An 18151-nucleotide genomic window follows, 5' to 3' on the forward strand; every position below is an offset into this window, starting at 1 on the left:
ATCTGCAGACATTAAACAAGCTGTATTTTGTGATATGTGAAATTTAAATACGTCATTTTATTGATGTCTATATATTGTCACGCGCTAAGGCAAGAGCAATCAATAGTACCAGCAGCCTGACACGAAGAATGCCAGACACGAAGGGACGGTTCTCCAGCTGGCGCGGGATCTTCGACTTCGTCGTCTTCTTCGCCGTTCTTGCTGGGCACGCAATATATTGTAGCGAAGGATACGAATGCCATAGTGGATCATGCTCTCCAGCCCTTTCTAGTGGGTCGATTCCTCCTGCGCTCTCCTCGAGAAATGCCGCTCGTGCTAAGAGCTCGGGCTTAGAACTAACGGTCCGTCCAAAAGGCTGATGTCTAATAAACGCCTTTACAAGTGGTGGAGGTTCTTCGGCCTACAGCGTGAATGCTGGAGCTTCGATCCCGTATCCTTCGCTCAACCATGCCAGAAGACGCATCCCAGCAAGTGCCACCTACTCCATCCCAGCAAGCGCCTCCTCAGTCTGTCATGTGCTCTTGTATGCCTCGCCACAGAGATCCTGCCATCTTTAGCGGTTTGGACGAAACCGATGTGGAGGACTGGCTGACAACGTATGAGAGGGTAAGTGGTCACAACAAATGGGATGACCCCGCAAAGCTAAGCAATGTTATCTTCTATATCGCGGGTGTAGCCAGTCTCTGGTACAGCAACCATGAGACCGATTTTCCGACGTGGTCCTCGTTCAAGATTCTTTGGTGGCGCTGTTTGGTCGCCCTGCGGTGTGCAAGCTGCGAGCGGAATCGCGTTTGCGAGAACGTGCACAGCAGCCGGGGGAATCATTTACCAGCTACATTGAAGATGTTCCAGACTTGTGCAAAAGAGTCAACGCGACGATGTCGGAATCCGACAAAATACGAAATGTCATGAAATGGAATGAAGACGATGCGTTCAACATGCTACTTGCGAAAAATCCTCAGTCTGTGACAGACATCGTCACTCTATGCCAAAGCTACGAAGAGCTACGAAGGCAGCGCTCCTTGACACGTCACCCTTCATCGCGTGACGAACACATTGCTGGTTTGGCCACCATCTCCGACCAGACAGCACTGCTGACAGAAGTGAAAGCGTTCGTTCGGGAGGAAGTTGCACGCCAGCTTTCCTTGCTAACCTTCGCCCAGCTGCCGCATGCGCAACAGCCCGCAACAAACGTTATGCCCACGCTCCGTCCCGTGATCGAGCAGGAAATTGCCGAGGTCTTGCCAGACCAGCATCAACATCGTCCTGCGGCCGCTCCACTAAGCTACGCCGATGTCGTCGCGACGCCCCAACATGTCCCGACGTCTGCACCACTCATGTACGCTGAAGTCGTCGCGAGGAGTCAACCACTCTCTCCGAGTGGGCCTCTCCGTTATGGCGACGTTGCGGCTAGGCCCCGACCGCAGCCCACCATGCCGTCATACCAGCATCCGCCCTGTACAACGCGACCTCTTACATGGATGGGACTTGCCCCAGCGAACCGATGGCGTACTTCCGACAACCGGCCGTTATGTTTTGCGTGCGGCTATGCCGGTCACGTCACTCGTTATTGTAATCGCGCTCAGCCGCCTAGCGCCGCATCAGCAGTGACAAGCCAGTTCAACCGTCCATATTACGACCCCCATTCGGCTATTTCACCGACTTTGCGCCCGACGCCAACTACCCGCCGTTCACCGTCTCCACGCCGTTGCTCAGTGTCGCCGATGCGACCCGTACATCGGGACGAGGAAAACTATTCGTCGCAGTCCAAGAGGCAAGGGCTGCGGCGCCGTCGAAACGTGAAAGTCCTCAACACAGTCCTTCAAATGTGATTGAAATGTTTCTTGACAGTGTTCGCGCATTTGCACTCGTGGACACAGGAGAGCCGCCGTATGTGTTATGGACGCTAAGCTTTGCCGGCTACTTCGGAAAGTCACGACGCCCCTTTCTGAACTGTCCCTCCGCACAGCCAGTGCTCAGCATATCCACCCCTTAGCGGCTTGCACTGTTCGTGTTGTTATTGACGACGTTCTGTACAGCATAGAATTCATCATTCTCACCTCGTGTTCTCACGACGTTATGCTCGGCTGGGATTTCCTCTCGCGCCACAATGCCGTTATACATTGCGCACGGGCCGAGATGGAACTCTCGCCGCTGTTAGATTTGCCGATCACCGACAATACTTCCCTGTCGAGGAAGCTGATTGTCCACGACGACACCCACGTTCCTCCCCGCACGTCAACAGTCGTGCCCATGTACTGCACCGGAATCTCAGACGCTGTTGCGCTGATGTCTCCATCTGAACGCTTCCTTACTCGGACAGACCTGCGGCTACCTTTTGCGACAGTGGACATCAAGCAGGGCTACAGCACCATTTTCATTTACAACCTGTTCCCATACCCTGTCATGCTGCTCCGAGGGGAATGTCTAGGCAATGTCGAAGCGATTGAAGACGTGCAACATGCAACGCCGTTTGCGTTGCATGTAGGCTCACTATTTCTGCCTGTGAGGGACCGTCCAGTGATGTGTTTAGTTCTTCTATTGCCGATGACCTTACGCCGGGCCTGCGATCTAAACTTGTGTGCCTTTTAGAACAATTTCGTTCTTCTTTCGATGTCGGGCAATCTTCCCTAGGCCGGACATCAACTGTTACTCACCGCATCGACACAGGCTCGCAACCGCCATTGCGGCAACGCCCGTATCGTGTATATCCTGCAGAGCGTCGTGTAATCAACGAACAAGTCGACGACATGCTTCGCCGCGAGGTGATACGACCTTCCAACAGTACATGGGCATCCCCTGTGGTCCTCGTTACGAAGAAAGATGGTTCTGTGCGGTTCTGTGTCGACTACCGGCGCCTCAACAAGATCACAAACAAGGACGTCTACGCTCTCCCGCGCATAGACGACGCCATTGACAGTCTACAAGGCGCATAATTATTTTCATCTTTAGATCTGCGCTCAGGGTATTGGCAAGTACTCACGGCTGACGCCGATCCGCCAAAGACAGCTCTTATAAAACCAGACGGCTTATACGAATTTAACGTAATGCCTTTTGGACTTTGTAATGCGCCCGCAACTTTTGAGCGCATGATGGACACCGTTCTGCGCGGCTTGAAGGGGCACACATGCTTGTGCTATCTTGACAACGTTGTTGTTTTTGCGCCGGACTTCACAACGCACCTTCAACGCCTACGGTGTGTTTTGACGTGCTTAACAAACGCAGGCCTACAACTAAACCTAAGAAGTGACGATTTGCAGCTCGGACAGCTGACAATCCTCGGTTACGTCGTATCTAAGGACGGGATACTCCACGATCCAGCCTAGCTTCGGGCCGTCGCCGAGTTCCCTAAGCCAATGTCCGTCAAAGAATTACGCAGTTTCATAGGTCTGTGTTCTTACTTCAGAAGCTTTATTCACAATTTCGCCGCCATAATCTCAGCCCTGACGAAACTGCTTACACGCAACGGGCCCCTCATTTCGTGGTCGTCCCAGTGCGACGAGGCCTTCACAAAGCTCCGTCATCAGCTTACGTCTCCGCCACTTTTGCGCCACTGCGATCCGACAGCTCCTACTGAGGTGCATACAGATGCAAGCGGCATTGGCCACGGCGCTGTTCTTGCCCAATGCAAACAAGGGTTTCCTGAATATGTCGTCGCCTATGCAAGTCGCACGCTTACGAATGCTGAGACAAATTACAGAGTGACAGAAAAAGAATGCTTAGCCATCGTCTGGGCTCTGACTGAGTTCCGGCCTTATTTATGTGGCCGTCCATTTGACGTAGACATGGACCACCATGCACTATGTTGGCTGTCGTCCTTGAAGGACCCTTCTGGCCGTCTTGCTCGATGGGCACTTCGCTTGCAGGACTACGATATCCGCGTGCTGTACCGCAACGGACGCCAGCATTCTGACGCCGACGCCCTCTCGCGCTCTCCCTTGCCTGACAATACCTGCTCCTCCCTATCCGAGATTATCGTTTATTCGCTCGACCTTGACACCATCGCTTCTGCACAGCGCAAGGACCACTGGATTGCCTCCCTTCTAGGCTTGCTTTCTGGTTTGTCGGCACAACCAAGCACTGGCACGTTGCGTCGCCAAGCACGTCACTTTGCCATTCGCGACAACCTGCTTCACCGACGCAATTATAACCCCGACGGACGCCAGTGGTTGTTAGTGGTACCCCGTAGTCTGCGTTCCGAAGTATGCGCAACTTTTCACTGCTGATCCACAGTGTGCGCACTCCAGCGTTTTCAAGACTTACCAGCGTCTTCAACAGCGGTATTATTGGCGCGGGATGTACAGCTACGTTCTCCAAGTTCGTTGGCTCTTGACCCGATTGCCAGCGCCGGAAATCTTCGCCCCGCCTCTCGCCAGCTGGTCTGCAACCTTTTCCTTGCCCTACCCGGCCGTTTGGATGCGTCGGAATCGATGTGTATGGGCCCCTTCCCCAGACGTCGGCTGGAAATTGTTGGGCCATTGTGGCAGTCGACCACCTGACGCGATACGCCGAAACTCCCGCCCTACCGGCAGCTACAGCGCGCGATGTTGCCTCCTTCTTGCTTCGACGATTCATCCTGCGACATGGGCCACCCCGCTCAGTGATCGCGGACGTGTCTTCCTGTCCGAAGCAGTTGAAGCCATTCTCAAGGAGTGCCACGTTGTTCATCGTACAACTGCGGCGTACCACCCCCAAACCAATGGCCTTACAGAACGCTTCAACCGTACCCTTGGGGACATGCTTGCTATGTACGTCGCCTCCGACCATACTAATTGGGACGCCATTCTGCCCTTCGTGACTTACGCCTATAACACTGCTACTCAGAGCACCACTGGCTTTTCACCTTTTTTCTTACTGTACGGTCGGCACCCGTCGCACACCATCGACACAATTATACCGTACCGGCCGATGCATCTGAATGTGCACCCATTTCTGACACGGCAAGACATGCCGAAGAGTTCCGCGATCTCGCACGGGTCTTTACATCCAGTGACCAAGAGCGCCAGAAGAGCACACTTGGTGACACCACTTCTGCACCTATCTTCCTTCCTGGAGCGCTTGTGTGGCTCTCGGTTCCTTCCGCTACACCTGGTCTCTCATCCAAACTAGTGCCCAAGTATGAAAGCCCCTACTGTATCGTCGAACGCGCATCTCCCATCAACTACGTGATCGAACCAGTTGAACCTTCTGCAGACATGTGCCGTCGTGGACGCGACATTGTCAACGTCGAGCGCCTCAAGACCTACTATGACAGACTCAAAGGGACCAGCTGTTACGTCGCCGGACGGCTCCGTTTTCGCTCCCGGGGGAGATTGTAGCGAAGGATACGAACACCATAGTGGATCATGCTCTCCAGCCCTCTCTAGTGGGTCGATACTTCTTGCGCACTCCTCGAGAAACGCCGCTCGTTCTGAGAGCTCGGGCTTTGAACTAACGGTTGGTCCAAAAGGCTAGTGCCTAATAAACGCATTTACAAGATATATATATAACACAAGCAGCAATATTGCCATCCCAAGTAGTGTATGACTACATAAAGCGGGGCTAAACGGATGCAAGTACACGCGTGAGCAAAAGTATACGGACCACAGGGGCACCGAAGAACTGTTTTTTTTTCCTTCATGTGTATAAACAGAAATTGACAAGTTTTATGGAAATCTTACAAAGCCAAGTTGAACTTCAATTTCAAGTTACATTGACAGGCAGAGGAGAAAATCTGATTTGTCACGCAATTCCTGGCCTGGATAGTTTTGCTCACGGGCATACTTTAGCGGCTCCAAGGTTTTATATAACTATTTTCATTTTTTGATGTAAACTAGCAAGACAATTTAAAGAGAGCATGCAACAGGATGACGTACAGTAAATGATGGGATCTATATCAAACATTTTGTCAACTAGCAGATTCAAGGAAGACGGCAGGAGATGGGGAGGCTAAAGCACGTACGTTTATAATTGTTGAAGTCACGTAGATTTGGCTCAATTAGGAAAATTTAACAGTGAGCTCACGCCTGAAGCAGCGGCAGGATATTTTGTCTATTTATGGAAGCCGTTAAGTCATAATGATGGCAGGCCGCATCGTGCAGGATGAAGGCGATGAGTGAGTTTGTAGCTGCGTAAATGCGGGTGGCTACGGTATTACCGCCGAAGCCTCGGGCCATGTTTAAGTTTACTTTGGACGGCGCGTTCATGGTAAATTACTGCCGTAGCTGTGGACCGGGAAATTAGCCCACTATTACGGGAAATGATGAGCACAATTGACAAATGAAAATAGTAATACTGCGTATAAGAGGGAAAAACTTGTTTTATGCTTATTGACGACTGTCTCTTCTGCTTCTGTGGTATTGTGGAACGTTTATCAGGTTCCATCGTTGTGGTAGCGCAATAACAATAAGGAAGAATAATAATTTTACCCATGAGGAAGCTATACGCCAGCTCGTTAGCAATTGTACCGCCGATGCCACCATAGTTCAGGGAGCTGAAATAGAAGAAATCGTGCTTTGTGTTACCTCTGCTAGACGACAGCATCGCTAATATGCTTTTTACATAGCCCACCATGTTTTCGCCTTGATCCTGTGGTTGGTCAGTATCTGGCAGCGTATAAATAATAATATATATATATATATACATATTACTATATATATATATATACATATTACTATATATATATATATATATATATATACATATATAGCAGTGCAGGCGCACGTAGAAGAGCAAAAACATTTTAATTTCTATGTTTCGGCCGGGGTCCAGCCTTCATCAAGAGTGCGATTGCAAGCACACACGGTTCAATTTATATATTTTTGCCTGCACCCCCCAAAAATAAGAAAAGGTACCTGGTCTATGACTACAGTCACGTGTACATTTAGTGACGTCATGCATACCATCCCGTACATTGACTCCTGTCAAACTAAACCGAAATAGGGGAGAGTGAGAGACATCAACGTGACTACAAACTTCCGCGTGCATACAGTGTCGAGGAACAGGAAAAGAGAGTCGGCATCTGATTTATGCCCACAAGCACGTGTACATTTAGTGACGTCATGCATACCAACACGTACATTGACTCATGCCAAACTCAACGGAAATAGGAGAGAGAGACATCACCGTGACTAAAAACTTCGGGCGCATATACAGTGGCGTTATAATGAGACTCCATACAACTCCATGTATGCGTGCATACAATGGCGTAAAAAGAAGAAAAAAGGAAAAAAATAATTTGATAGGTAATTTGTGAGTAACCCACACGTGAACAGGTGCACATTCAGCCGTGTCTACAAGGGAGGAACGACGCAGCCAATGAATAATAGGGGAGAGAGGTCACATGGTAAGAAGGGGTATGCGAGAGATGGCAGCTGTCAGGAGTGTTTTTCGTTTGAGGTTGCCGCAACTTTTGTATGACCATGCAGGCGGTCAGTGCACCCACACCTGGTTATGGGACACCTGTGCTGTGACCTCCACTGACCTCAGAATACAAATGAACGCAGTTCGTGGAATTCATTTTACAAATGACATTCTTTGCATCTTATACAAATTCGATGTGTGTATCTAAAATAAAGTAAAGGATAAATGAAAAATTCTACGACAAGGTGAAGTAGTAAACATACACAAGAGAAGGGCGAGAAGAATTTGTAATTAATGATGCAGAGGTATACATATCACTTATAAACATGCCATGTAGTATATGCACATATGATCTTTAGGAAATGCATAAGGCAACCAGGAAAGATGTTCATTGGAGCACCAAACAAGTGATATTCTTTGTATTGGTGGGTAAGCTGTTTTTTTATACAATGTCTATGCGTGTACGAAAAAATAAAGTAAAAGACAAATGAAAATTTTATGGCAAGATGAAGTAATTTACATAACAGAAGGGTGGGGAGAATTTCTAATATGAGGCGGAAATATACACATCACCTTATACATATGCCATATTACACACAGGCGCGGATCCAGGGGGGATGTCCGGATGTCCTGACCCCCCCCCCCCCCCTCAGATTTCTGCATCGCCCCCTCGCTGACAGGGGGATGGCCCTGTCGCAAAAAAATATGGCCACCAGCATTCTTCAAAAGTATTTTTCGCGAGTACCAGTGGTATCAGCCATGTCAGTCAGCATCAGTCAGTAAAGCTAGCTCGCTCACAAGCTTAGTTGTATTCCGTAGGAGTGTGGTGTCGCGAAGTTGCCGTAGTTATTTTTGCTCATGAACACCTTGGACCTCCTGGCGCCTGCCGTGCCTTACTCGTCCCGTCGGTGGCGTCGAATGAACGAGGGGACGTCCCTTTTGCCAAACACGCCGAGGTCCGCTCGAGCGCCTTCGCGCCTGATTAACTTAGTTTCCCCTTGGGGTGTCAACGGTTGCCTCATTTGCTGTCGTCGGTTGCGCGACCAACCTGCTTAATGAAAGAGATCTCTTGCTGAAGTGTTCATATATAAATAATAACAACTAACAGCTAAACTAAGAACTACGCATAGGCAACTTTTTTAACTGTAGCACTCATTGTGATCACAGTTACACGTTGACAATATCCAGTACGAGCACAGTACCGTTCGTACGCTTCAAGTTTTTCATTGTAACTTCGCAGTTTTATTGTCGTACATTAAGCATAGGAGGCTCAAGCCCACCGGATCCGTTTATCTGAGTGAGCGTTCTCGCGGAGCGGGGCGAAGCCTCGAGCCGCGGCTGCGAAGTGGGGGAGCGTGACGTCAGCGGTCAACGCCAGCGCGCGGGCCTAAGATGGCGTCGCGTGGTTAGAGAAGCGGGAGCAGATGCGCGCCTTGTATAAAAGGATGATGTCGAGTGGGAAACAAAACATGAAGACGCTGGCTCGCGCTCTCGGCTAACACGCCACATCGTTCTTCTTGTAGGTGGCGTCGTGAGTCTTCATACGCGGTGATTCGCATATCGTAAACACCCGTCTTTGTGGTTGCTGCGTTGGAGCGGGGCGTTACGCCCGTATTCAAGAACGTTCCTCTAGTCAACACACCACCACGACTCAAGAGAGAAGATGGCACCGCCATCCCTCCACAGAAGTGGCCACTGAGTTTCATGATCATTCACGGGAATTCATGAGAATTGTCGCGTCTTTATTCTCGATTATTCTGCGCAGTACAATTGAAATTTGGAGTCTGATATCTCGGAGCACGGACACGCTAGAATATTTTTTCCGACTGATACTGTGTAGAAACTCGAATGTCTTTAAGTTTTCAATACAAACATACCCACTAACTGCAGCCAACAAAAAATAATTGTTCAATTTTAGTTCACTGGGCTGCTCACAGCGATAATTATCATTTCACTTTGTGCCCCCCTAGCCACATAACTTATTTGCGCAGGTGGTCTTCACGTGCCTCCCAGTGCCTAACTTTAAGAAAACCATAACATCTAGTTTTGGACACCCTGTATTATCAGGCGCAGCCGCCAAGCACATGGCTGTATTGGGTAACGTACTTTTCCTGTAAGCTCGGAGAAACCGATACCTGGCTTCGCTACAGGTCTTCTTCCTCTTTCTGGGGTTTTACGAGCCAAAACCAGTTCTTATTATGAGGCACGCCGTAGTGGAAGGCTCCGGATTAATTTTGACCACCTGGGGTTCTTTAACCTGCACTACAACGCAAGAACATGGGCGTTTTTGCATTTCGCCTCCATCAAAATGCGGCCGCCGCGGCCGGGATTTGATCCCGCGATCTCGTGCTCAACGCCTGAGCTGACTGAGCCACCACGGAGGGCTACAGGTGTTGCTTTAGCCGTATAAAACGCGGGTTTATCCTCAGAAAAAAACTGGATCCGCCCCTGATTACACATGACGTATATAATCGTTATGAAATGCGTAAAACAATAAGGAAAACTAATTATTGGTGCACCAAACATGCCAAAAAATGCCTCTTATTCGTGAGGCATGCATGTCAGGCTACCTATGCTTTCATTTATTCCTTTTGAAAGTGAGATGAACTTGTGTATTAGAAATGACTCGCAAGCTTCTCTGTCGTGGTGAATGGGGAATCCTGATTTCGAAATAGTGGCCTTAATTTTTTCGAAAGGATGGGCTAGTGTGCTCACATGTTTTGAGAGGGGAAGCTGCGGTATAGATTTTACGTGTGATTTGTGATTATTCAAGCACATCCTAAAAGGGCTTTCCGTTTGTCCGATGTATTGTGAGCGGCAAATGGTGCATTCGAGGAGATATACAGCATTGCAAGTGTCGCAGTTGTAATCCCCTTGGATTTTGAATGAAAATGAAGGCGCGGTGCTCTTGGCTACATCAGCGGTATTCATCATGGGGGAGAGCCTGCATCGTGGTTTTCCGCATGGTGCGCAGCCTTTGAAGTTAGCTGAGTGAATTTTGGAGGACGTGACAAAATCTCTGCTGTTGGTGACCCGTCTGTATACCACCCGCGGAGGTTCAGGAACAATTTGGCGCATTTTTTCGCTCTGTAAGAGTATGGTATAATGTTTCTGGAGAATACGGTGTATGTTAGGATTTGATGCTGAATATAGTAGGTCGTTACGTAGTTGTTCACAGTTCGATGTAAAGTCTTTTTTTTTTTCAGTGCATATCCGCTTGAAACGAAGAGCTTGGCTGTACGGTATTGCTGTTTTACAATGTTTTACATGAATGCTGTGGAAATGCAAGCATTGGTGCTTATTAGTTGGTTTTTTGTAGACTGATGTAATAAGCTTGTTGTTCTGCACACTTACACTAACATGCAGAAAAGCGATTGCGGAAGCCGAATATGTATGAGAGAATGAGATGGTTTGACGGACAGCATTGAACTGCGAAATGAACTTTAACAACTCTTCCTCGCCGTCAGACGATATTAGAAAAATGGCGTCAATGAACCTTTTGTAAAACATTGGTTTTAGCACGCAGCTCTCAAGAAACTCTGATTCCAGTATGTCCATGAATATGTTGGCGTAGGTTGGACCTATTTTAGTGTCGATTGATGTGCCGTTGACTTGCACGAAGTGTTTTTCAATAAAATCAAAATTATTTAGCTCTAATACCAATTTTAATAGTGTTTGAAGAGTTTGACAATCAATGTGTTTTTCAAACAGTGACTCTGAAAATGCTTGTACAACTGCGCGAATGTCATTCGCGTGCGGCATATTTGTATACAGGGATGCAACATCCAGGGTCACTAAGAGGCTGCCTGTGGGAATACAAAGTTCAATTATTGCGGATAAGAAGTGAGTGGTGTCTTTTATGTAAGAAGCGAATTATGAAGGCGGAATTCCTTCAAGTAGGCCATCTACGTAACTCGAAATTTTTTGTTATGGTTCCGATTCCAGAGACAATGGGTCGGCGCGGATTATTTTATTTATGTATTTTTGGTAGAAGATAAAACCTCCCTGCGGTCGGGCTTAGAGGAAGCAGTATTTGGCAACCGCATCATTGATCTCTTTTTTTTCTTCTAGAAGCTCAATTGGGGTCCTCCGAACTACTACTTTAAATAATAAAGTGGGGTCTGTGTCTACCTGTTTGTAAAATATTTTGTTCTCAAGCTGGCGATCGGCTTCTTTAATGAATGTAGTCATCGGTATTCATAATTACGATGGCGCCTCGTTTGTCCGCGGGATTTATAATTATGTCTGTCCTATCGCTGAGGTTTAACGCTTTTCTTCATCTTTACTGAGGTTTCTGTGGAAAGGCTTACTCTTTGAAATCTACGATATTACATCCTGCTGACTTGCTGTAATGTATGTCGCGGTGTTTGTCACGCAGCGGTGGAGGAGTCCAATGCCTGGGTGACGGCAGTTGCGGGCGTTCTTATATATATATATATATATATATAGCCAGCTACCCCTCAAAGGTGAACAAGCCGTAATCTTACTAAATGGAATGACACATTGACACGGGCATCATTTGATGTCATGCGGATTGTTATCGATCATTTTTCTTCAACTGCGAGGCTTTCTTTCGAGGAACCCGGTTGGATTTCCATTGTAGCAATTGCTACCCTTGGGTGGATGTCTCAGTTTCCCTTTAATTACTCATCTCCACCTAGCGGATTTCCGCTGAACTATTACGTCAGAAAACTAGGTGGGGTGATGAAGTTAGGAAATTTGCAGGCGCAAGTTGGAATACGCTAGCGCAAGACAGGGGTAATTGGAGATCGCAGGGAGAGGCCTTCATCCTGCAGTGGACATAAAATATAGGCTGATGATGATGATGATGAAGTTCTGAATTACATACAAATGGTGACTTCCTGGCAAAACAAGCCGAACGCTACGTGCCATGGCCTACATTGAAGTCGGTTGTATTAGATGTGCTAGACGTGTATCGAACATTCAGACTTTTGAAAGCTTCCTGTATTTGAGGTTTATATTTACATGTGACACCTGCACCAGATTGAAAACAGGACTACAATTATTGCACCTGTACCTGTGCAGTGCCATTGTAACCTAACAGACGTAATCCAGAGAGGGCGTATGTTGTCCTCTGCTTCACATACCATGCGCAACGCTAACGGTTGAGGAATTGGCTACGATTCACAAAATCTCAATGGTGGCCAGACACATTTCCCAAAGAAAATATGGCAGAAATAGTATACTGGTAAACCTGTATTGGCTATGTTCCAAATAATTGCTCCGATCCAACGCTACTAAGATTTATTTAATACGCGAACACAAATAATGAAGCACCCAGGAAATTCTCAATTTTTCAAATTCTTACCGTGGAAGTCCCTGATCAAAAAATGGAGGTACCAAGAGCTCGTAGGGAATTTCTGAAAGAAGCAAATGAAGTGTGTGGTTGAAGTTGTAAGACCGTTTAAATAAATTGAATTACTAACAGACAAGTAATAGCAACCACTGGTACGGACGTTTCATTGAATTGCGAGGTTAATTCGCACTAAGCTGGCTTAGAAGCACAGTGCATTGTTAGGTTTCTCTTTAGAAATTACACCGATTTTTAAACCTTGCAATGTCAGAGCGCATTTTGGATGTTTTAGACGTGTTCAAGAATCAAATCAGTTGCTGTAAGTTACAGCCATTGATTACAGCACGTGCCTATCAGGCAAACGTTGACTGAATGATAGTCTTTATTTTATTTAGGATTACACTACTTTGTAAGTGAGAATCTACAATGTCCTGCAAAATGCTAAGAGTTCAAAGCTTTCCGATTACCCACAACACGGACCGTTAGTCTGTTAACTGTTCAGCACTCGGTACAATAAAGCTTGCTCCTTATCTGTATGTACTTCACACAATTTAGTAGTATTTTGTGTCAATTGCATTTTGGTTCCCTTTCAGGGACGTCAGCCGATTTGAATTTTGTTGCCGCTGCACATAAATTTCACTGTACTCCCTATTGAAAAAAATGTGAACGAGAATGTACGAGAAATAGTTGTACGCGATTATTCCTCCGTAATTTGTGCGAGAAACTCGTTCAGTCTGCGAGAACTCGTTGAGTCTACGCAGCAGTAATCGCGTACATTTCTCGTACACAAGTGTACGACATCGCGTTCCTGCACTGAACGAGATTCTCGTACATTATGAGCGAGTTTGTTTCTGTGAGCTGAGTGCGGACAAGATGATGAGCTTGTAAGTCCTGCGTGAGTATGCACCCTGAAAACGATAGGCACCTCATATTGATATTTAGTATAATAATGCAAGTACAATTCTTGTTAGTGTACTACATGCCCGAACACTTGTGCTGACCTTACTGCAGTGTTGTGTTGCTGTAATGGTTTGTTCAGAAATGTAAAGAGCTATGTTGAGGTGAAAAAGATGTCACGTGAGGTAATGGTTTGTACTTGTTAGTAAACAAGTACACTTTACACAGGTTCTCCAGCACACCTATTAGAGCTTGCATTAATAGTGAAGTCCTCCGATTTTAAGCAAGAGCACGTCATACATCTCACAAGCGTTGTTTATTGGACCTTGTAATGGTACTTCAATGCAACCAGTCTGTTGACAGAAGACCACTGGAATGTGTTGTTTGAGTGACAGCTTGCAGCGCACCTGAAAAAGTACGCAAAAACCAAGTTTTTTTTCACACATGCAATAAGATAACACACAGGCAAGTGCAGTTTGGCTTGCTTCACACAGGCAAGACTGCTTCAGCATTCAGAACATGCGATACTGAGCAAAGTTCATTAAAAATAAGTGGTTTACTGCAATGCGTATGACTCAAAATGAAACGTGCATTAGTGTGGTGGAATAACCTGTCACATTGTTCGCAATAGGCTGGCCCAACTGTGTCCCCGCATAATGGGCAGATCTAAGGTGAGCTGCCAAGTACAACACGTAACACCTTACGCGCGATGTGGCCCCGGAGTGGTTTATGAAATACCACTGTCTTGTGGAAAGTCCTATGCAGGACAAACTGGCCGCTGCATCAATGATCGAACGAGGGAGCATGTTAAAACCGTACGACAGACTTGAATGCGCATCTTTCAGCGCGCTGTAAAGCCTGCCCTTGTCGTGCGAGATTTCATGTGAAGATCCTGGACAGAAGTAAAGATAAAATCGCATGTGAGCTATTGAAGCGTTTTACATACAAGAAAAAAGTAGTGCTTGTGTAAGTCAGATCTCTGTTGCTTTGTACGACGCGGAACTTGCTTTCTTTAGATCTTTAAAATGATTGTGTTAGCACTGATAATCGCCCTCCGTATTCTGCCCGAAGTGGCTGGTACGCCTGCGCGTTGGGAAGAGTAATATATATATATATATATATATATATATATATATATATATATATATAGGTATGAGTATCCCACTATGTTTCGAATAAAGTTATTAGCAACACCCGTGACGTGTTTCTGTGTATCATCTGTGTATTTGTGCCTTTGCGCTACAATATGTCGTTCAGAAATCATATTGTGGTTTTGACAATGAAAACCCCAGACATTTATTTCAAGCAAATAGTATTGCTTAAGGCCAAATGCTTATATAGAATCATCTGACAGCCGCTAGGTTTAACAAAATTTCATACTTTCGAGAACAAGAAACTTTCAGATGGTTTGAGCAAAAATCTACTTATGCCAAAATTATTGCCATTAATTTTATATGACCCATTCTACATTACTTTCTTTTTAACCAAAATTGCACATGCAGTGCAGGTTCTCAACACACCTAAAAATATTGGCACGACTGCATGAAGTGCATGGTATTGTTTCAAATGGCAGCACAAGTTTGCTTTGCGATTGTTAGCCATTGAAATGATTGTCAAACTTCTTGAAATCATGGACTCCTGGACAGGATAACTAGCCACATTGAGCTCCCTTTCATCAGTTTTTGTCCACAAAATCAAGCAGATAAAGACATTAACCTGAGTTTGCAACTGTTATTGCATTCTGTTTGGAATTGATAATTTTATGATCATTGACCCAAGCCAAGCCAAAAAAGCTCCTGTTCTTAAGCCGAGACAGGTTCCTGGATTACACCATGGACGGTAAGCTCGTGGGCATTTCTCCTGCTTCAGAAAGAGCTTACTGCTGGCACGTTACACGGTGCAGGTTAATGTCGTCAGGGTTGGGTGAAGTGCCAGTATTGAAGTTCAGTCTTTTATGCAGAATGGCAGTTTCAGGTTTAGTGGGATTGTAGGAAGACAAGCTCAAGATAACTTCCTGGTATGAACAGGTTGTTTTGGTTATAATACGTCAAGCTTTCTTGAGACTGCCCGCAATAGTGGTCCGTTAGTCTCTCTGTGAAGTTGACATTTAGCTGTATGTCCCAGAAGACCTAAATAATGGTCTGCTCTAGTTCACTCCTTGCGGAGAATGCTCGAGTTTCCAAGCTCTTGATTTTCTGTCAGCATTCTTGAACTCATGCTGCCAGTAATTTCTTCCCAGCTGGCCGAATTATCTCAAGGCCCCATGCTGACACTACCGATGCTTTCAAGTGTAGACTTTTTAGGATAAGGTTATTTGCTCTGCAGGTCTGTTTGCAGGAAAGGTGGCACTTACAGATTGCTATTCTGGACGCGAGTGAGACTAACCAGTGAGTCTCGGTTACAATGTGTTGTCTATAAGTTCTGTATAAGGTATTGTCAAGGGTTCGACGAAAATTCATTTAGACAGGTAACATGATTATGAAGTTGTGGTGAATGACCAAGTGCATATCATCTTGATAGCAACGATACAATTTTTCGTAAAACGTTTAACTCCTACAGGACTACACACAAGATGTAACCAAGACTTGCCGGTTCATTTCACTCACGTTTTCAATAGCCACCTGTAAGTGTCACCTTTTCTTAAACCACACTTGCAAAGCCAGGAGTCTTATACTGAAAAGCCTTCCCTTGAAGACATCGATAGCGTCAGTGTGGGACCTCAAGATAATACAGCAAGCCGAGAAGAAATTGCTGACAGTACAAGTATGCCAACAGAAAATAAAGGGCTTGGGAGCCGATGTATTCTTCGTAAAGTGTCAACTGCAGCGTCATTGTTCACGAGTTCCCGGATGCGTAACTCCATGCCAACTTCATGCCGACGTTAAGAAAACACCAGGGCAGGCAGTAGGAAGAAAAGAAATTTGGTGCTCTAAGAAAAATGCGCCCACTCAAACCATGGAAGTTATGTTTAACTTGTCTTCTTATAACTACACTGAACCTAAACATGCTGTTTTGGGCAAGGGAACAAACATCAACACTGGTGCCTTGCCTGACTCTGAGAGTCACCGGGACCGTGAATGGTGCCGTCAGTGCACTTCCTTTCGAAGATGAGGCTCGCACCTGCACTGTCAGTGTGCTGTAGAAATTGCAGAAGCAAATCCCACAAGCTTGTCTGCCTAGCAAAGAAGCTGTGTGGGGCTCCAAAACTCGTAAAATCAACGAACGCAAACCCAAACCAACAATCCTAGCTTGTTCAGGCTGAAAAAATGGCCTCACGTCGGCGTTTCTACAATTCTTTCTCGGCATAGAACAAGCTTATTTTGCTGTGTATGCTCGTAAAAAATGAAGAGGCATGCACCACGACCAGTGAAAAAAACATGCAAAAATGTATGTAGAGTACAGAGGTGTAGTTGTAGATGAAATGCCACTATCGTGCTGCAGACGCTAGATAAGCAGAACAGGCCAATGTACAAAATGACCGGCTTTGTGACCATGCCAACTTAATGCACAGGTCATTTGGCAGTCACCTGGTAGTGCACTCCTCACTTGCACCATTTCGTTTAAAAACTGTGCAACTGCAGCAATATATAAGGACCATATGGCTGGACAGATTTGTGAGGCTTTCCTTATATACGTAAGAGGGAACCTGTGAACTTACTCCCCATCCACAGGATTATTAGATCATCAGACTGCTTATTTATTATTCAAAACAAGTGTCATGGTAGCCATGCCGTGTGCCCTTTTCGCAGTTGTAGTTTAACTGACTCGTGCTTTCACCTCCCGTTTTTATTGCTGTTCAAGCAGTAAAACTGGATGGTGTTAGTAGTGTTCTGTCCTGTCAGCTCCGTGCCTTTCCTATGAATTTTGTGCTAAATAAGGTTTCTTCTTTGTGAAATAGTGCTAGTTTAAGGCATAAACCACCTCCATGGCGGTTTGCAATTAAGGAGTGTGAACATTTCCTGAAAATACGTCCACGAAGAATATTGCAAAACGAGCACTGAAAAACACAAGTGTATCTATCACCAAGGCCAACCCTTGTGTGTCTTCTATCTTAACACATTTCGCAAACCTCAAGCTCAAAACTGATATCAAGAGCAAGCTCTCCATATCCGATTACCTTGTGAATGATGAAGCTAAGCTCAATGGTGCCTCGATGTTGTGGGACCAACTCAGGTGTGGAGATCAGCACTGATCAGCAACACAGCACAATCTGCTTACACTTTCTCTACAGGCCCAGCCACACCTGCGTTAAAGCAAGGGGTTTAGTGTCACGTGAGCATAACATAAAAAGTTACACTGTGAACAAAGCAATCCTTGTTCGGTATACATATGAAAAAAGTGCAGATATTCTCCCTATAGCAAGCTTCACTTAGAGTAACAAATCTTACACTAAAAGAAAAATATGATGCATGAGCCATCTATGCAAGAAAATTATTCGAAGGTCCCTTTTCGCCTCTCTCCTCCTCCTCGTGTATAAATGGCAGTCAGGTTAAGTAAACTAGGCCAGACAGCCACTTAGTGTATGCAAAGGTGGCAACTTCGTGGGCCAATTATGATACCATAGCACGACATGCATCCTTACAGTCGTTTTAATGTGTT

The 18151-nt window shown here is 46.1% G+C and overlaps 2 protein-coding genes across 5 annotated transcripts in view; one reads left to right on the forward strand and one right to left on the reverse strand.

The window, feature by feature from the left end:
* The window catches only part of LOC119433758 (neprilysin-1-like), a 741141-nt gene that overhangs the window by 484381 nt on the left and 238609 nt on the right, over nucleotides 1–18151 (forward strand). The window lies entirely within an intron of this gene.
* Nucleotides 6000–18151, reverse strand: part of LOC119432548 (neprilysin-4-like) — an 811607-nt gene continuing 799455 nt past the window's right edge. The window contains exons 7-9 of the mRNA XM_049658290.1: nucleotides 12671–12722; nucleotides 6408–6472; nucleotides 6000–6106 (exon numbers count right to left, since the gene is read on the reverse strand). Coding sequence (XP_049514247.1) covers nucleotides 6000–6106; nucleotides 6408–6472; nucleotides 12671–12722 — 224 coding nt within the window. The remainder of the gene's footprint in view (nucleotides 6107–6407; nucleotides 6473–12670; nucleotides 12723–18151) is intronic.

Source organism: Dermacentor silvarum, chromosome 11 (assembly GCF_013339745.2).
Source record: "Dermacentor silvarum isolate Dsil-2018 chromosome 11, BIME_Dsil_1.4, whole genome shotgun sequence".
Classification (NCBI taxonomy): Eukaryota; Metazoa; Arthropoda; class Arachnida; order Ixodida; family Ixodidae; genus Dermacentor; species Dermacentor silvarum.